Below are 20,590 nucleotides of genomic sequence, written 5' to 3' on the forward strand. Positions count from 1 at the left end.
TGATACATGAATTACACGACTTGAAAGGAAAATTGAACGCGTACTTTTCCGCATGCTATCATTAAATTTCTAGCTCAACATTTTTAAACCACAGTTCAATGTGTTCGTATCTCTTTGCTTCTCATGGGCTCAAAAACTCCACACAAAAAAAACGAACGATGTAGTTAAACTTTAGCCAGGTGTGCAACATGGTAGGGAAAGTATAGACTGCTGACCGTCTGTTTTTCTATCGAAATTCAGCAGGGAGTATGAGGCGAGCCGCTTTAGCCTCAAGGGGATGGGACGAAATAGAGTTTCGAAGCATGATGATGATATCAATGAAGCGTTGTATTCTTTGGGTAAAACGCCTTCTGCCCATGCAACCCGATGTTAGCAATAAGTACTCAAGAACTTTAGGGGCATTAAAAAAATGGCGAGGGCCGGCGACCTGAGTTGAACTAGCATGGCATCCAGAGTCATTATTCCATTAGAACCTCTGTGATACAAGGCTGTTCAACTGCTCGATATCTTTCTTATAAAGTCATACAAAGTTTTTAAAAGAAATAGTGATGTAGGCAATTACTTAAAGATCCATTATTGACCATTTTTCTGGTCACTTACAACGAGCTGTTATTTCATTACAAGCCTCAGCGTTCACTACGGTCAAGTGGTTCAAATTTGCTGTTTATTCCTAAAACTAAAATGGCTTCCTATGGCGACAGATCTTTCTCGATTATCGCACCAAGGCTTTGGAACGGCTTGCCAAACTTCATTAAACAGTGTTCAACCGTGGACTGTTTTAAATCAAGATTAAAAACATTTTTTAAGAGGCGTTCTCAGATTAGGGCTTTTTGATTAGGGTTTTTATGTAAAAGGACTGTAAAAAGCATTGAGACTTCCATGTGATGTAAAATGCGTTTTTAAGAACCTCTTTATTAATTATTATTATTATTATTATTATTATTGTTATTTTGCTTTTCGCGCGTTTGTTATTGTTTCGGTTCGCATGATAACGAGGCTTCTATTGTTTTCCAATAGAAACGTTAAATACGTGAGCCCGAAAATTAAACATTGCACGTTCTCAACGTTACGCAGGATTTTAATCATATCCTGTACGTTATGTTTTTGTGGGCGTTTTTGCAGCTCGCACCCTTGTTGGGACGTGATTTGTACTGTAACCATTAGCTATAATTGAATTAAGTTCCACCACTATCTTGTTCAAACTCCCTGACGTAGTCTGTATGTTCAGACGAAACCGGTAGGAAAAAAGAGAAGTTAACAAGATCTATAGTTTCTGTGTGCTGCTCACTAGTCTTTGTTAAAGAAATTTTTAAAAAAAATTACGTTTTTCTACAGATATAATTTCTATCAACCACCGAGCCCTGGGTTCCGGCAGACTGTTGCATAGCAACACGATTACGTATCTCCGATTGTTGTATTGAGAGATTTGTTTTCTTCAGCAGCTCAGTTTACAAACAAAAATACTACAAGCGCCTTTGTTCTTCATTAAAACTCGACTTGGTAGCTTGAAACATGGCTTTATCTTCGGTTGTTTCTTTGAAGAGTACATATTTAGATGACTCAATTAATCAAGCAATGTTCCTTTGTATGAAGCGAAATTGAAATCATCTATTCGTGGCTTTTGTGACATCTGCGTCTGATGAGAGGTTTTGCAGTTACAGTGGAATCCCGATTTTTCGAACCTCCGAGGGAAACAAAATTGGTTCGAAAAATCGGGGCTTAAATTACAGCGTTTGACTGAGGAGGAGAAACGACATTTGCTTCGAGTTATCCTGAGGTTCTAAATACTGAGGGTTCGAAAAATCGGCATTCCACTGTCTTACTCAACCTATCAACTCTTACTGTAAGTAGCGGAGTTCGCCAATGAAATCTGATCCAAAATTTTGCACTCTATGTATGAACTGCCGAGACAGGGTCACAAGCATGATCGAGAGGTACTGCTCAATAGCTTTTGTCACATTTAATACGTAAAACTGGCACCCTTAAAATAAAGCGTACTAAATTCACAACAATCTGTGCGAGAAACAGCATTCGTTTAAAATCTTCGATCACATAATAAGCCTTAGCTTTCAACTAGATAGCTTGGCCATACACATCAAGATTCGTATATCGTGACAACGTAAATGCTTATCGAAAACAAATTAGTTCTTCCACAACCTCGAACTAATTATCTTAAGGTAGCCGAACACAGTTTTCGCTCGCGCTTTTGGTGACGCAATTCAGCGCGGGGACAAGGATTGCAGAAAACAAACATGCCGTCAATAGAGCGATCATTTTATTTACTCAGCATCCTCAGTATCTGTGCTATTTTTCTCTATAACTGAACGCAGTGTACTGATGGCTTTAGTCTTTTATCACAAATATATGTTGGAAAAGGAAAAGATGCAAAGAACTCGGCAATTCTCAGCTTTTTCTTTGTTACCGAAAGAACCTAGTTAAATGCAGCGCATGCGTAGTAAGTCAAAAAATTGCGATTGAATGAAAATTTGCAATCTCAGAAATACGCCTTTTTCTCGAGAGCCACTCATTAGAATTTCACGAAATTTGGCACGAAAATACTTTAGGAAATAAGTAACTGGAGTATTGAAAATAATTGAAGTTTAACAAAGGAAACTCTAGATATTCCAGTAAACCTTCAACAATCTCTCTGTTAAATTATTAGCAAAATGGTGTTAACTTGTGAGAATCGTTACAAACTTGTTGCATGCAAATTATAAAGAAAATTTAATGACTAGATTTTCTGCAAATAAACAAAACCGATTTTAAAGGCCTGTTTATTTTTATTTGTGTTGCCATGGCAACGGCACATACGTCTGCTTATCCATCAAAAAACCAAAGTTTGTGTTGTTAACTTGCTTGCTGCCATTTTTGCCGACCGAGAGATCAGGGGTTTTAGAGAAAAAGGTGGATCAAACACAGGTATCAAAAACTGTGTTCAGCCACCTTAAGAGGAGTTTTTGGAACAGCGGAGCTCAGTTGTGGAACAACTTACCTATAGACCTGAGACAAGCATCTTCACTGACCGATTTCAAATCTAAATTAAGTCGCCACAGTTTAAAGTAATATCTTAATTTTAAGTCAATTTTTAGACACGGCCTCCATGTAAAGCATTTTTTTTTTGTTTTGATTTAATTTTTATTCTAGTTAAACAGATAGGTAGATAGTCCAATAACTTTGTTTACTGATTGAAAAACCGTGTATAAATAAAGTTGTCTTATCTTACATCGTTGGTTCAGTTCCTCCTCCCTCCAGCTGGATATACGCCCGGTGGGTACTCTGAGAAAAATTGGGTGGGGGTGTGCGGCCCCACAGGGTATGGTTTTTCAGCCGTTTTGGTCATAAATAGGTATCGATTTGGCCATTTTGGTCTTACGTAGGGTATGGTTTTTGTACTCTAGTCTTGAATTAGGTATGTATTTTAGAAGAATCTTTTTTTTCATGATTATCGATAAGACCATAAACAAAAACCCCTCAAAAGTTATGTTTAGGGAAACTGTGTCAGCCGCAACGGTCATAAATTGATTATCGAAATTTTGGTCTGGTCATAAATAGGGTAGAGAAAATCGCAGATTTTGGTCATAATTAGGGTAAGGGTTTTGGAAAGCGGGGCGCACATCCCTACCAAATTTTTCTGGGAGTACCCTCCCCCCCTAACCCCCACTGGGCTGGGCCATGGGGCATTGGTATCCTCAAATCTCTCTAACGTGTCTGTAATCAGACAAAATTTCACACACAGCAATGCGGCTATTGTAACACAATATGTGAATAAGTGATTTCGGTCTAGACCTGCGGGATAATCACCCGGGGGGGTGGACTTCCACAAAAAAGGACGGGGGTGCTCGTCGTACCTTTTAGGGGTTAAAAAGGCGGTTTTGGTACCTCTTTGGGTGTTCAGTCTTCTAAAGGTCCGCAATGGGAGCTTTTGCGATATCCTTAGGGTATTGTGTTGGATTGGTACCTCCTAGGGGTGAAAAACATTCAAGCTACGCCCACAAAACAGGATTTCGTTATCTCTTAGGGGTTCTTTTCAAAATTTCCGACGAATATAGCAAGGAAGAAACCACGGAAGGACGTTGTTTTTCTAATCAGTGAAGATGTGGCGCTGAATGACTAATTTTGTAAGATGTTGTTCATATTACTGTAAAAAGTAGTTCTGTTTAAACCTGGAAAAGCGGTCAATTTCTGGTATGGTCGTTCAACGATTTCAAGTGAATGTTTCGAGACTGTGACTCGTCAAGTTCCTGTCTGCGGTTTCGTGTTGCGTGCCTGCAGTATCTTGGTCTACGAAACGTGATCCTCCAATAAGAGACGTGCGCAGCTAAAACACATTCTATCGAAGCCAGTTGCTGTCTTAACGTGTCACTTTGCACGAAGAGGACCGAGTAAGCGAGCGAGTGACTGACTATGCTCAGTCTTTTAGTCTTGAACGCGGTAAGAGTCCCGTAACAGTGCGACTCGCCAGATGAAAGTTGTAGATGAGCATGTTCTTGCATTATGCCTCTGTATGTACATAACCTAAGAGTGCTAAGAGCGTGACAACAGCAAAGTACTGAGAAGTACTTTACTGTTGATATATTATGCTGTACAAGGTGGTTCGCACTTTTAAGTCTGTGGACAAGACGTTAGTATGTGACCATTCAAATAAGAGCTATTGAGCAGTACTTTCATTTGGCACTGTTCTTATGCTGTACAAGGTGGTTCCTACTTTTAAGTCTGTGCATGGAACTCTAGTGTGTGACCATTCAATAAAAATCTGTTCATGCGGTACTGTTCTTATGCTGAACAAGGCGGTTCTAACATTTAAGTCTGTGGATGTCGGAAACTCTAGTGTGTTACCATTCAAATGAAAGCTATTGAGCAGTACTTTCATGTGGCACTGTTCTCATACTGTACAATCTGGTTCTAACTTTTAAGTCTGTGGATAAAACCCTGGTGTGTGATCATTCAAATGAAAGCTATTGAGCAGTACTTTCATATGGTATTGTTTATTTTGTTGTACAAGGTGGTTCTAATTTTTAAGTCTGTAGATGAAACCCTAGTGTGTGACCATTCAAATGAAAGCTATTGAGCAGTACTTTCATGTGGTACTGTTTATTATGCTGTACAAGGTGGTTCTAACTTTTAAGTCTGTGGATGAAACCCTAGTGTGTGACCATTCAAATGAAAGCTATTGAGCAGTTCTTTCATGTGGTACTGTTCTTATGTTCAACAAGGTGGTTCTAACATTTAAGTCTGTGGATGAAGCCCTAGTGTGTGACCATCCAAATGAAAGCTATTGAGTAGGACTTTCGTGTGGTACTGTTTATTATGCTGTACAACGTGGTTCTAACATTTAAGTCCGTGGATGAAGTCCTAGTGTGAGGCCTTTCAATCAAAACTGCTAATGAGCAGTACTGTGATACTGTGAACTAGTCTTTTTACTTGTTTCGGGTGAAAACCTTGTGTGTGATTATTCAAATCAAAAAAACATAGTAATACTTTCATGTGGTGATCTTTCTTATGCTGAACGAGTTGTTAACTTTGTGTGATCATTCAGTGAAAACTTTTGAACAGTAGTTGATAGAGCAATGTTTTCGTATACCAAGCTGGGAATCAGTCTAACTTTTCAAAATGCGTATATCATTCTAAACTCGGTTACAAATTAGTTTCGCTAAACAAACGAGCGAGTGAGTTTCAATGAAAATACCACTAACTGTGTTTAGGATAACTCTGTTTACTTCATTTCAGTCGGCTATGTACAAAGGGATTACTTGTTATATTAGTCTGAAAATGAATGAAAACAAAAAAAATTGTGCAACTTTCTTTTCAAACGAAAAGAAGTGGTCAGTCCTAAATTCAATATCATCCTCATCTGCCAAACTTAAAATATTTCAACTTATACGTTTAAATACACACATGTCTTCCAAATTCTTAGATAGATTCCGTTTCGCGTTTTCTCTTTGCAAGTAAGACAGAGCTTTGAATTATTGAATAGTTTCTGCAGAAATGAAGAATTTTCTATTTAAAATTAAAAACGAGAACGCGCTAGGAACCTAAACGTAATTTTTCCAATTAGTTGTACCTCATCTTTCACTCTCGCAGCTGGATTCGAGGCGAGTACAGAGAAGTATCACAACATTTGATAACCTTTTTGGCAAAGGTTCTAGGGGTTTAAGTGGTAATTTTCCTTGAAGCTACGAAATAATTAAGGTCAAGGGACAACATCCTATGCCTTAGAATCTCAGGAATATTTGGATTTTGTCCTTCAACAAGATCAAAGGAGGCTGCAAATGATTAAAACTATTTTAATAAAGTTTGCCTCTGCAAACACTTAGACGTCAATTCAGTCGGTCGATCTCCAGCTGCTCACACCGAAATTAAATGTTGTTATCTCCTTGTTTGATGTGCCCGGCCATTACTACGGGATTTCCGGAACCAAATCGTACAATTACGTTCTTATGTTAAGCTTTTTGATCTTTTATGCCGTGTAATCGCTTAAGCAAACAATTGTTTTAAACTAAAACTGTGTAGAATGTTTTGATTGTAATGTGAGTTTGTGTAAAATAGTCATATGCACTGCATTTATTGGCAATATTTTAAAAGGTCACATATTTTTCCCGGACAATCCGACGCTTGGCCTGAAACCCTGCTGTTAGTTTGAATGTTTGTAATAAATGTCAGCAATTAAAAAGCCCCTTCAAACCCCATAGTGTTAATCAACTCAGAGAGGATTAAATGAAGAGTGTCTACTTCTAAAGCGATCATGATGAAACCGAGTTCTTCGCACGCTGTGCCTCACTTCTCCAGCGTCATAGGTTCGACTGGCTTAAAAACTTGGTATTTGAGGTTCTCTGATGACATTTAAGGCCATCATCTTCTAGAAAGTTGAAAATAACCTTGAATAACATTGCATGACTAGTCCGTTGTTAAAGCATTCATATCTCTCTCAGACAAACTGTTCAAGTGTTTGCAATTTAGTCTTTGTTTGCCGTGACCTCCAGCAATCTGTTTGGATTCCTTTAAAATTGATATTTGAAAACATGTGTTAAATACTTTTCTCTGGGGTATCACTTGCCATAAAGGGCGATTCTTGTCTTGTCGTGAAGTTGAACATAATTGGAAAACATTCAAGTCTTTGTCAGACATTGAACTTGATTGTTTTCTAAGTGTTAGGAACCAAGCAGCGCCAAAGTCATTCACAAGTGTACACTTCTTGCTCTCGTCTGCATTCTTTGCATTTGACGGAGCAGCACCAAAGAAATCGACACTCGCAATTTTCTTTTATGATCCTTTTCCTCATTCGTGCTCCTCGGCTACAGCAGAGAAGCTGGCAACCGCCTACTCCCCTAAAAGTATCGTTGCACCTCCTGCCCACAGTTCCATGAGAACCGTAATATGGGTCTTCTTTGCAAAAGTCTGGAGACTCGGTCGTGTACACCAAATCGAGTTCTGTATGAGGTTTTATTGTTTCTCCTTCTTTGATGAGCTCATCCCCTTTGTTGCTAATTATCACTTTAATGGCACCATCGAAACGGGCTTTTAATCTATCGCCCACATCTCTAAAGTGCGGCATCTTTTCCCGACACGTTTTCAGAGAGCAAGAGCCCGAGAGACCATGGCATTTGCATTCCGTTTGCATATAATTCTTGACCGCCTGGGAAAAACAAAAGAAACCAAATAGGACGTTAAAGTTGTCGTTGACTTACTCGAGATTTATCTTGATCTTGTGAGGTTATCTCAGGCATGCTGGATTAGTTTTATCGCTGGAATTATCTCTTTCGCGAGTTACGTTTCACAGCTCTGAAGCTATCACTTTCCAATGGCGCTTTTGTCTTTACAAGTTGCGGCGCCTTTGTCCTGAATGAATTATTTGTTTCACGCTCCGGTGAGCGTTATGGATAAGCTGAAGCAGAGAGGACAAAATACGGGTTTCTTACGAAAGACGCGTAAATATTCGAGGTAGGGATTCACTCATGTCAAACTGCCAAACGTGGGGGCACTTGTCTTCCGTAGTTTTCCACTTGTAAGATAAACTGTCAGAATTGAATTAACAACTCTGTCAATAACGTTTACACTAGAAAATTAAATTCCTGTGAAGATTTAATACGATGGTGTGAAGAACCGATTACAACAAACTGAGGCATTCAGACGTCCTAGGGAAAATTTGACGTCACTTTAATGAATAGTTATGGCATCATGCAACTTTCTCTATTCCTATTTACATTAAACATCAAGTCTCAACGAAGAAAAGCTTGTTTGTTGGCGTGTTTTTGTTAATGCCGCCTGAGGTATCAAAAATTAAAGCTATACTGTTAACTCATTCTATTTATGTGTAAACAAAGGGATAAGACACTGCAAAAGGTATGCAAATATAACAAATTCGGTGATTAGGGAAGGCGTATATGTAATTTAGCTTTTCTTCGTGAGAAATTAACATTAAGATTGAACAGCTTCATGTTAATTGTTCGAACGGCGGTGTAGGTGACAAATTAAGTTTCTTCACGCCACTTGCCTTCGAGCTATGCTTTGTCCTCTGTGCTCTAAGGAGGCTTATTGGTGTTTCTGTGAAACATCTAAAAGTCATTAGCGACCGAAAACAATTTGCTCCCGCCGGAAGCCCAAAGGTGGCACACTTTCGCATGCAAACGTCAGTCTGTTTAACACCTAATGTTGTTATCAGAGCTTAAGCCTTAATCGAAATTGTACGATCATCTCGAAATAAATGATACCACCAAAGGCGAGACAAACTAAAGCGAACCCTGATACCATGATAGCAGAGATCTATTTTTAATTGTTCTAACGTCTGGTTCACTTTCAAGTGCCATGGAATCCCAAAGAATACGTGCATGTTTTTCTGACCTCGTTAACTCTAAACAAGCTTATTACTTAGCAATAATTGAATGACAATTGCTCTCATGGACGCTCCACAAAAGCTGTGTTGTGGCGAATATGTGCGATGCTCCGTTGTCTGGCTGATTAATTTCGGAGTTCCACAACGACAGAGCCACAGTAAGGACCGAAACGCAAGGAGCGGCAGCGCGCCACGAGATGTCTGTTGTTTGTACAAGTGAGAAATGCACGGGGCTTTGGTAACTCACGACTAAGTGTGGTGTACCGCGGAAATGCTTTTACCTACCAGTCGCCCTGCCTCGCTATTGTGCTTGATGATCATGGAACGACCGTCGCTGCTCTTGTCCTCTTGCATCAACTGTTGCGACATCTTGTATCCATACTGGATATTGTCACTGCAGCCTCCCCACTCGAACTGGTCGTTTTCACCGATGGGGAAGGCCTGGTTGGAAAGGTGGTTGTCTGTAGAAGGGTAATCGTTTCGAGGGTACGATGAAATGACGTTGCTGGTAAGGATTTGTTGTTGTGTTGGAGTTACTTGGCGACATCCACATTGCTGAAGATGACCCATTCTGCATGCACGCGTGACAGAAAAAGTTATCCCGGCTGATGTAATGGCATATATGAATGCCGTCTCCCTATAGTCTGAAAAAATATATACAAGCTAAGTTGAAGGTGTTAAAACTTCACAACTTCTTAGTCATTGCGGTCGATAAGGTGCATTTCGTTGTGCGATCATGCAACAAGCGCAGTTCTTGAAATTCCCTTTCAGAGTATGTAAAGTGTGACTAGATTAACAAATGTGGTTGGCGTTCACTATTACTTACCGTAACGAAGAATTTTTTTGACTGAGTTCTTGGACGTCGAACAATTCCATCGCCTGTTTCTAAACTGCCACTGACACTGGTCGACGGAAACATCGATTCCATCAAGCACCGTAGAAATCAGTTCCGGCTTGGATTTGCAAAAGTCATCTTTTGTGTGAAAGAATGACTCCGTTTTCTTACACACGGCATTTGGGTCTCGTTGCAGTGACGTCTCGAGTGACCTGCATTGACGATTAAAAGTACTATGTTTTAGTAATCTACTAAGCTAAGTAATATAGGGATTATTTAACCGCGGATTCCTAGTATGTCATGGCTTAAAAGACTTTGCACAGTACTCACCACCAAAATGCAATAACTTCGCTTGAATAAATAACAAATAAAAATACACTCGGTAAACGAAGCTTCATGGCTCACTCAATAGACACACTTATCAATGAAAGAGAAGAATAGCGAATAAGTACTGCGCACCGATTTAATGTGTTTTATAAACAGATGAAGATGTACTCGACTCTGATTGGCTCGCCAAAGCACATGTCAATCTACCAATTTAAAACTCAAATACTCATTTAAAAGTCATTCCAGCTATCGCGAAGACATTTTAACACAGAAGTGGAAAGAAACAATGTTAGGTCTTTCATCGGATCGTGTTGACTGGCGTCAATGTTAAGTCTTTTGTCATTTTCGTTTTAATAAAAAGCATACTACGCATCGGAGACAAATACATCCTGCATCCGAGACAAGATAAACTTAATCAATGAATCAAATAACTTCTTGTGTCCCATTTCTAAACCACAATCCTCACTTTTGTCTAGTTTCTCTTTGAAAAGTATTGACATAAAAACAGACAGGTTTCTTTATGAGTGTAATCTTATCTGCAGCAATGCTACTGAGTCAATTTGTTCTCTTAATTGCTTCGTTCAGTTGTCAACAACAACTTTGAGGAGGCAAGTCGTGGCTGACCTCAGTCCAAAGATTATTTTGATTGTATTTTACAAGTCCAAGCGTTAAGTTTCTTTTTTGCAACCGATAGATTTCAGCTGAGGATGTAGGTCTCTGCAGCTGTTTGTTCAGGCCAAAAATAACTTCTGGCATTCATATTTTATCAACTGCATTTGCTTTAAGTGCCAATGTTTAGTTTCTAGTAGTTAAGCAAAAAAACCCAACTTAATTTTAAAGCTGAGAGTATGCCTAAAAATAAAGTTTGCAGTCATAACAATGCTTGTTAGACAAACTGTTTACTTAACAGCTAATTACATTCATCTTATTTCAAACGATTCAAAGGAAAGGTTTTACTTGAAGAATGTAAATAAGTTAATGCACGGAGTTCCCGGTATTTAAGTAAGCAAGCATTTACCGGAATCTTGGCTTCCGTGTTCAGGAAATTTCTAGATGGCTCAGTAAAACCACAAAGTATTTACGTAGCCTTCGCTGGCTGATGGCTGATTGCTAACCAAAGGTGCACAGAGCAAATCTAAAAATAACAGTGGATTCTTCAAAGTTCTTCAGATACAGGTCTATACATCTATTAATGAATGATACCACGCGAATTTAGGGTATTTTGTCTCTGGATAGCTCAAAAGGTCACCAGAGTGACGAATACGAGATAACAGGAAAAATAACATTGAGGAGATTGCGTTGAATTTACTTTAGAGCCTTGATTGTATCTAATTTCTTGATAACAGGGTTTCCATATTTTTACTGCTGTTGAAAGTGTTTTGAAAACATCGCTGTGCCAGTTCGATTACTTCGTGGAGTATTGTGTTAAGACTCTTGGTTTTATCGTCCAATCGCAGTAAATACATGGTTATTTTTTTGTTATGCAGAACCATGTCTCCGACACTACTTTAATATTCGCCCATTTTAATTATACTTCGTCACTGTTATTATTATCTTCCCAAAAACTGAGCTAGATAAACAAGTCAAGCGGACCATTTTTGAAATGAAGAGTGCAGTCTTTCGATGTAAAAGCCTCCTTTCCTTAGGTTACCGACACGACCGAAGCTGTTTCTTCCGTTAACTAGCTGGGAAGGTTCGATCAGAAACTCCCTAGTTCATCTGCTTAAAGGATAAACACGTTCACATTCTAGTCACGCACGAACCGTGGTCAAAGTTCTCGGCAGACCAAAGGTCTTCTTTAAAGTGTTTGTTTATATTGAAGAAATCTACGAAAATGATTTTGTTCTCAATTCGTCGTCAAGTATCGAAGGAAGAGCATTCAAAAAATCTTAGTCACAAGCTACATTAGGTCTTCAATATCACAACAATTTAATTAGTAATCAGGATATTCACTAATTCAGCGAGTCTTTGTTCATTGTTGACATGACGATGCAGTGAGCCAAAAAAGAATTTGAAACCACGTAAGGAATGACTTGTGTTAGTTCTTAACCTAACGTCACCATGAACAAACAGGCGTTTTAAGTGTTTTTAACCAAAATGTCACGATGCACGTCAGCTCCAACTCGAGGAGCAAGCGCCTTTGTATTTATCAGTTGAAAAGTGGTGACTGATAATAGTTGCTTCTCTTGCTATCTTTACTCTCTTACTAGCCTAACTGTGTCCAAGTGGAGAGCTTTCCATTGAGTGGACTTTCCATTGAATGGACTGGCGATAACAAAAAGCCAATCATACGAGATGAATGGCTAAATATTTTAATCCACATAGTGACGACAAGACGTAATTTAGGCAAATGCCTAGCAATCACTTCTGTCAATAAACATCTTGAAGTCTTGGAATTCAATGACGACCGACATTCCTCGTTAACTGGTTTAACTTAATTTTAAGGTTTATCTTTTCGGAACTTGGACTCGTGACAATCTGCAGCAAATAAGACGGAACCGAACAGGAATCAGCTCAAACTAAGCAGGCAAAGCACCGGACGAAGATTCACATTTTTTTCTTTGATTAAGAAATAAGGTAGCTTGGCTCCAAAAGAACAGGTCCACCGAGCAGATGGCTTACCTTGGGTACATTCGCTCGCCGGATGCTCCTTCACCTACTCGTGGCTCCTCGAGTGCCAACAGCTATCAGTTCTTGCAGATTTGTCTTGTAAGGGTCTTTAATGAATTCCGGATGTACGACTCTTTAAAAGCCACTTTTCAGATAAAGAGTAACTGTTAGATAATTGTACCTCTTTTTCAAGGACAGTTTTTTTTTTTCTCTTCTCCCTGCTTGAACCTTTTATTCCCAGGAATGATAAGTTATCATATTTCTCCTTACATTGAAATAATGAACTTGGGGACATTGACACGTTGTTTGGACTCTGTAATGCAGGTAACAAATACGTGACCATTTTTACTTCAGACAAATCAATGAGGAGGGGGATACATGTCCCGTTGATCTCTGAAAAATGTCCCATTTTCCCCCCTGCTCCAAGACCATTATTCCCTTAAAGGTTTTGTCAAAAATCCTGTTAATAGTAGAGATATCCCTTATTCCCTCAAAATTTTTCCAATAAATCCATTATCCCCTTGAATTAAAAGGTTATGTTCTTCTCATTCCCCAAAACCCCTGAGATGGCCTCATCTATATTGCAAGTTCGAGGATGTAACGACGAATCTACTTTGTGTCCGGTTACACTGTAAAATGAAATGAACGGAAAGATCACCGTATTAAGGTATTGATATTGCCTATCCTGCCACTGCGGCTGGTCGATATCCATATACATAAGCTTCTTCGTTCTAAGTTAGCACGTAAGGTCGACATTCATAAGTGCTTAAGACTCAATTGTATCCGCCCACGAGAAACTCCGCAGGAGGTGTGTTATGGTTATGTACAACACCTTGGCCGTGTTATGTTCAAACTTTTCTATTCATTCATTTATTTATTTATTTATTAGATTACAAAGATGAAGATGATAGACGGGTATTTAAAGATTGAAACTAAAGCGGGATGGGTAAAACACATTTTAAAATGTCTCAGACAATGTTTACCACAGGAACAAACAGACATTGTCTCCAATTAAAATGGAAACGGTCTCAATACAAAATATTTGGGTATTTAAGTTAATTGCTTTCGCTAAAAGCCTACGAAATGACGTAGAATCAGTCTGATATTGACTGAAATACAATGTGAGGTCAAGATAAATAAACCCAAGGTGTTTGGGCATTTCCGTAGCCTATTGATATCGTGGGCGTGTTTTCACAGACAAAAACAGTGTTTAACGTTATTGATGTCGTAAAAGGAATCCGACGACGTGGACGAATTGTCAAGGAATGACATCTGTGACAACCCTGTGTGCTTGAGCGTATAATTTAATTGCTATCGTTTAAAAGGATGTGCTAAGCAGTATAACTAGCAACTTCAGTTTGACGTCAAGTTGTTTTCATTTTGACGTCTGTTGTTCGTTTCCAGAGTAGTGGGGATGAAAAGGTGGAGCCCCTGTCACTGTTTAATGATAAATGCAAGGGCTTGTTTGATACATGAACTTCCTTCTTCAAATAACATCAAATTCCTGGTTGGTAAATTAACCTACATAATAAAAAGAATACAAAATTACTTTTAGGAGAGGCAGAGCGAGCTTTGTCTGAGGATATTAATGCATTTTTCTACTTCAGATCGCGAAACATATGCCCAAGTAAGATTACATTTGTTAGGAAACGATTTACATGTTGCCATTGAGCTTATTTTAAAAGTACTGTTCATCTATTGTCCGTTGTCAGAGCCTTAATATACAACTAAATAACTTTTTGTCAAATACGGTTTCTTATTTTCTGACAAAAATGCTTCCCCTTAAATTTTGCTCACATACAGTGAGGAGTGAAAAATTTGCAATCTCCCTTAAGCAACCTTCTGGCTTAAATTAGTGAAACTCAACCTTTCTTCCTGCAAGATTATTTCTGGAGACTACTGGTTTATTCTAGTTTTATGTATTGGACTGGATTTTGTACTTTCACTGTTATGTGTGCCATAATTATGAGACAATGTTATAGTTCACCTAATTTGTCATGAGTATAGTTTTGCCTCCTGCTCCTCCAGAGGTTTGCAAGCTGAATAATGTAAGCATTGGATAGTTCACGAGAACGAACTGAAGGGACCTGTATAAGAACTGGTCTATAAAGACTAAGATCAAAACATTTGCGTGTACAAGTTGTGGGAGACACTGAGTTTAGGACTACAACTTGCCTCAAAGAGCATCTACTTTTATTTGTCATAGAAAAATATTATATATTTTTCAATTTCACGAAAGTAGCACTTACGCACACTTTTATCTTAACATCATTGTAGATGTGACTTTAGGCAGGGTTTACAAATGGTCTTCCGTATGGAATGTAAACGACAACTTTAATTTGTGTATGAACCTAACATTTGAAGGACAAGAGTACAGCAAGATATGTGAATCAATTGTTGAAGTTAAGTTAACTCACAAACTGTTGAAGATAATATGATGCATGGATGAAGTGAATATCAGGGTAACACTTGACTAGTATTTAATGGCAAACTACTGTTCCTGCACCAGAGACGCTTAACGGTTCAAGAGTATCGCATATCAGCTTTGTTTTTTAGCGTGAAGCATCGCTACTCCCTCAGCTCTTGAGGGATGAGTTGCTGGTTTATTATAGGTTACTTCTCGACAATTAAGCAGGCTTTCAGTCAAAAATTCAACGGCACCATTCTCTGGGTGGCGATAGGCAGTGAGATTAAAGAGTCTCTGCTCAAGAACTCAGCACAAAGGTAATGATTGGCAATTATCAAACGCTTCGTCTCCACAAATCAAAGAAATAACTACCAAACTATTTGTGGTAATCGTACAGCTTTCAATATTTTTTGGAAAAACACACCATATAATTTATAAAAGTATACATACTTGCAAAACTAACTAGTCTGCCTTTGTTGTATCTCTACCATCACTTTGAAGATGTTGTCAAATGTCTGCTCCATTTGCTGAAGAATAAGTCACTGGGATTGTCAGTATTCTGTGCATTCTCCCTCAAGCTCCATTGTCATATGTTTGCATACACTGCAACTTTAGAGTTTCTCTGTATTTTAACTTGTCTTACCAATTTGTTGTTGTTTGATCTAACTTACTTACATACGGCTTTGATTTCTTTGATTACAGTGGCTCTCCCTCTGTCAGGGACAGTCTTGCCCACCTCTGGACACAGAGCCGTGTAAATAAGCCTTTTAGTCGCTTATTTTTATACGCTCCATGAATCAATCTGGTCCATGTAGAACCAAAATGACACAGAGCTTTTAGCAGGGAACAACTTTGTTTGGATCGACCCAACGTGCTACTAAGAATATCGCTAAACATTTGTGCTTCGTGATCTTATGACCGAGTACATTCTAGTCGTAATATTCAATTCATGTGGAGTCTCGCCATATAAATTATTCCAAGTGAAACTTTGCGACACAAACAAGTAATTCAAGGCAAAGGTAATGATCAAAACAATAGAGGCTATTCAAATTTGAAGGAGGACAATGAATCTTTACGAGTGGATTCTCCTCAAGGAGCGTTTAGGTATTGATCATCCAGAAGGAGAAACTCATTTGGTGTTAGTGACACAGAAAACAGCAACCCCCCAAAAAATGGCTGCACTTTTAGAAATTCTAACTACCCAAGCAGAGAGGTTTATTGTATTTTCCCGTCTTAACAGCTATCTGAATACCGATCGTGATCGGGCGACCCATAATTTTTATTATTAATAATTATTTCAACCGAAACCCAACAAATACTGTGTCCCGTTAGAAATACCCTTGTGAAGCTTAGTATAGCTGAATTTATATGACGTAACAAAATATACCCTTAAAAAAGGTCATGCAAGAATTGCTTGTTATGAAGGGACTATACATGCAAAGAAAAAATATTGTCACTGAATTTAACGCAGACAGGACTGACAGATATAAATCATCGATCAAAACAGCCTGGCTTGAATTGGGATTCCAAGCCCAGTTTAAATTTTCAAAACCTTATGGTTTATAAACGTTTTTAAAAAGTTGCATTTTCTTTTGTTTTATTGATGTCAAAACGTTCTCGTAGTCATTTTTGCTGCAAGTGTTAGTTAAGTAAAATACTCTAAAAAGGGAGAAAATGCAGCCCCTTAATGTTCGTGTTTGCATTCTTTCCACCTGGCTGACTTCGTCTGGACCATTCTAATGCATGGGTTTGACTTAAGTACTAAAAATAGATACAACATTTTAGTTTCAATCTTAAAATAACCTTCTAGTTCAATATCATGCATACTTGTCTAAGGGACTTCAAATCTCAGTGAACACGTTGGAAGACCACGTTTTATATCCAACACGTGTGATGGCACACGGAACGTGTGATGGCACACGGAACAGTTCATTACGGTGACCGCCTTTGATTGATTGACCTAGTTAGCGACTCGTGCTGAATACCAGGTCTTGAAATTCTAAAGTAAAAAAGGTGTAGTGTGCTAGGTCCATGTTTGAAACTCATTATTCCAAGAAATTGTTAAATCCATCCTCATGATTCGGGCCATTGGGACTTTGAGGGGAACTCAACAAAATCATCGAATTAAGTTAAACTTCTAGTTTGTTTATTTGTTTGTTCGTTTCTTTGTTTGTATGCTTGTATAAATAAAAAATGAGTGCTCTTGGCTGGTTTTCATGTGTATTTCAATTGAGCATCAATGCTTCGTGACCGAGACAGGTTCTTATACTGCTTACAGCCTTATGTGTATTTATAATCCCGCTTTGATGAATGTTATGTAACAGTTGAAGTTCCTCTTTGATGAATATCTTTTAACTTCGGATTGCTCAGTTTTGGTGCCAAAAACAACACTTTAATTCTTTACCACGGAGAAAGAGCATAGACGAACATCGATCTCAGTCAGCATTTATCTAAGCCAAACTTTTAAATAGTGTTCATCTCTCTTAATAAACCCATTTTAATACAGCGGACGACCGAAGGGGAGTGTATATTGAGATGTGTATATTAGACGTGATGTCTTGTTCTTCTCGATATTCTAACACATTCTAGCCTCCCTAGTAGTCCACTCATGCCTCCTCTAGTAATTTCTCTGTTATGGTGAATCTCGATTAGCCACACACTGGTACACAGGGTCAGATTTTGTCGCGGGACTTAGGCATAGCTCAGAGGGGCCTCTGTTGTTGGCAAATCAAATAATCACTGAAACTTCTCTTTCGTTGCTTTGCCAAGATCCCAGCATTTTACCACGTAGTCATACGTTCTTGGAATAACGTATTTACTTCAAAGAAAAATATAATCTGATGACAGGAATGAAGAGGGGAGAACAAAAACCATTTTCAATTATGGGTATTATTATTCTAAAGCTTGCCAATGCTGAATATTTTAGCAAACCAGCTGTGTCTATTTGTGCACCAGCCGGATCGATTACATAACACAGCTTCACAACACTAGATATCGTTTGTTTCGATGAGCCCAAGGAGTGGTTATCCACGACAACGTCGTGTCAGAAAATTATTCTGCAACTTCTAAAGTTATTCTAGCTCAGAACACGATAAAGAACATTTCCAAGGGTAAATCATTCAAATATAATCAGAGATGAAAGGCTGCTGAAAAATGGGGAAAATCTCTATTAAGTCGTGAAATCTTATCTAAAATCTTTCACTGGATGACATTTTTCACAACTTGGAAGTGAACAAACCATAGCATCCTCGGTAGTCAGTCAAGTTACCTTTTAATTCTGAATTGTAGCTCAATTCAATAAACTGATAATTCTTAATCAAACCTTGCGAACTCTAACCGATTCCCTTTTGCTCCGGTTTCCACTAGTGTCTCGGTCCACTCCAATGTCTCAGTTTGATTTCATAGTTTTTCATTTTTTCTTGATGATGGAACAGTAACTAGAACGCCAAAGACGAGATATGTCGTAGCAGATACAGCCCTTTTAATGGGTCACACTCTAAATAGTTCTTGTTCCATTATAAAATCTGAAACATTCAATCATGTGGAAATGTCGCCCATCAAAACTTTATGATTTGAAAAGGCCATAATTTCTTTAATAGTTTGACTTCTCTCCCGAGTTTTCTTTATGAGCAAATAGACAGCGAGGCGCCGTTACGTTAGTGATAGGTCATTAAACACTCTTTAGACACTCTAAATGTTTGCGGTCTAAAAGTTACAATGTTAGTGCCATGTTATGTAACTTTGAACCAAAACTTAAGTCGGCTTTTTCCTTTTTTAAGAGCAACACGTGAACGATTGTGTTCTAAAAGTCGGGGTACAAATTGGGTCTACGGATTTCCAACAGAACAATCTAAATGTTTATTTAGAACAATTCTCAGTAGAACTTCGTGCAACCTGAAGAAATTAAAGTTAGCCATATTTCGCCAGTCAGAGTCAAATCACCTCAAAACCGGTCTTAAGTCCACGGATTTTAAAATATTTCATGCAAAAAGAAAGTTCGAGAACATGCTTAAAAGATGAATAATTCCGAAAAATCCGCTTTCTCAATAGTCAGTTTAATTGCCTGTCTGATTTTAGGGTATAACTATCTAGCGCAGAACTGCTTTGTCGAATTAAACACCAGACCAGGTATTTTACATACTTAGTGTCTGTAAGGGCCAAGGGTGAAATTCGTTCCGCCTGCCTAGTGTTTTAATAACACCGTCGACGGCACACAAAGCTTGGTTTGTAAAAATAACTTTGTCAGCGACTTTCCGACATTCAAACATTGAGGTTCAATTAAACAGATTACTTCAGTTAACACTTTTTTGGATAATAAATTTTAGAAATTACTTGCCGCAATGCTTTATTTCAAATTTAGACGGCTATTCATAGCTTCTTAAAAGCTCTTGAAACCACAACGAGTAGGCGGACCTATATTAAACAATATACAAAATACTTTTAACTTAACTTGCTTTTAGTCAAATTAGAAGAGTCCTTCAGGTCTTTTTTAAGCCAAACAATAGCAAAACTTACTCTGATTCCTTATCAATGTGACAAGATTTTAATCTTCCTAAATGGAGTTTCAAGGAAGAAATAACAGCTTATATGTTTGCTGTTTTAAAACATTGCCTTCCTTTCGGACGAAAAGGCGGCTATATCTATTAGATGGAAGTTGTACTTTGAAAATAAAAATATGTAAACAATGTCTGCTTTCGTAGAAATGCTTTTTAGCGACCCTGAGTGTTAGTAACATAAATAATCTATCAGACCTATTTTTGATTTACATGCACTATTACCGCCGACATCTTCACCAGACTAGGAAAAGTCGAAAGACATCATATAAATGATTAATAAGTCAGAACAAAGTTATTATATAACAGGTCTAATTATGACATAATAGGTCTAAGCGGCCTAAAATATACGCCCATGATGGACTATTTTCAGGTTGAAATATTCTACTGAAAACAGTTGGCAGGATCAACTTTTTTTGTCAACATCGGAAAAGTTAGTTGCAAATGTTTTAGATTTAGCTCGTTGTGTAGATTACTTTTAAGAAAAAACTCATTCGTGATACCATCCTCAATGCTTTCAAGCACTCGAGATCATTGTTGTTAATATGTCTATAGTTTTGAATATTGTCTAAGTAATGGATCAATTATGAAACTATCCTACTTAGTAGTTTTGGCACGTACGCTCAATTAAAATGCAAAAAAACATTACACCTTCATTTCAATCTCTGTTAATGGAGATTTCAGGCGCAACAGTCTAAGAAAAAGATGCTTATTAATTGATTTGTGTTTAAAACAATCTTAAACTTTTGGAAGTAAGGCCAATGATGCAGCGAGTGAATAGCAAACTGTGCACCCAGTCTCAAATTGCTCGCCGTCGTTATCATCACGTAAAAGAACAGTTTTAAACTACTATACCTCGACGATAGGGCTATATTGTTCACAAATTGTAAATTACAGGGACATAATACTATCAACACATAAACATGGAGCTTGACAGACCAGGGTGGCTTTTTCCAGACAAATATTTTAAATTTTTTGAGTCGCAATTTTAAATTAGAAACATCTAGACTTCCAAGAATAGCATATTA

At 38.1% G+C, this 20,590-nt stretch overlaps 1 protein-coding gene and 1 long non-coding RNA gene across 4 annotated transcripts in view; one reads left to right on the forward strand and one right to left on the reverse strand.

Moving 5' to 3' along the window:
- Window positions 1-20,590, forward strand: part of LOC145470288 (uncharacterized) — a 59,795-nt gene that overhangs the window by 17,109 nt on the left and 22,096 nt on the right. Inside the window, exon 1 of one of the 3 annotated variants that reach the window (XR_014042466.1) lies at window positions 10,905-14,229. The exons of the other annotated variants lie outside the window; for them this stretch is intronic. This is a non-coding gene — a long non-coding RNA (uncharacterized LOC145470288). Of the gene's footprint in view, window positions 1-10,904; window positions 14,230-20,590 lie in introns of those variants that run through there. 3 annotated transcript variants of the gene reach the window in all.
- LOC145470283 (protein Wnt-6-like) lies at window positions 3,453-10,403 on the reverse strand. Its single transcript, XM_081454115.1, has 4 exons — window positions 9,996-10,403; window positions 9,657-9,877; window positions 9,116-9,474; window positions 3,453-7,633 (listed from the first exon to the last, which is right to left on the reverse strand). Exons 1-4 carry the CDS (start codon window positions 10,061-10,063, stop codon window positions 7,172-7,174), a joined length of 1,110 nt encoding a protein of 369 aa, XP_081310241.1. The 5' UTR covers window positions 10,064-10,403; the 3' UTR covers window positions 3,453-7,171.

This window comes from Orbicella franksi, chromosome 15 (genome assembly GCF_964199315.1).
Source record: "Orbicella franksi chromosome 15, jaOrbFran1.1, whole genome shotgun sequence".
In the NCBI taxonomy this organism is placed as follows: Eukaryota; Metazoa; Cnidaria; class Anthozoa; order Scleractinia; family Merulinidae; genus Orbicella; species Orbicella franksi.

Excerpts from the sequence above, each read along its gene's own strand:
- LOC145470283 (XM_081454115.1), bottom strand. The coding sequence starts at position 10,063 with ATGAAGCTTCGTTTACCGAGTGTATTTTTATTTGTTATTTATTCAAGC. Across the intron at positions 9,475-9,656 it reads CAAAAAAATTCTTCGTTACG|ACTATAGGGAGACGGCATTC; the intron begins GTAAGTAATAGT and ends ATATTTTTTCAG. Across the intron at positions 7,634-9,115 it reads ATAGCGAGGCAGGGCGACTG|GCGGTCAAGAATTATATGCA; the intron begins GTAGGTAAAAGC and ends TGTTTTTCCCAG.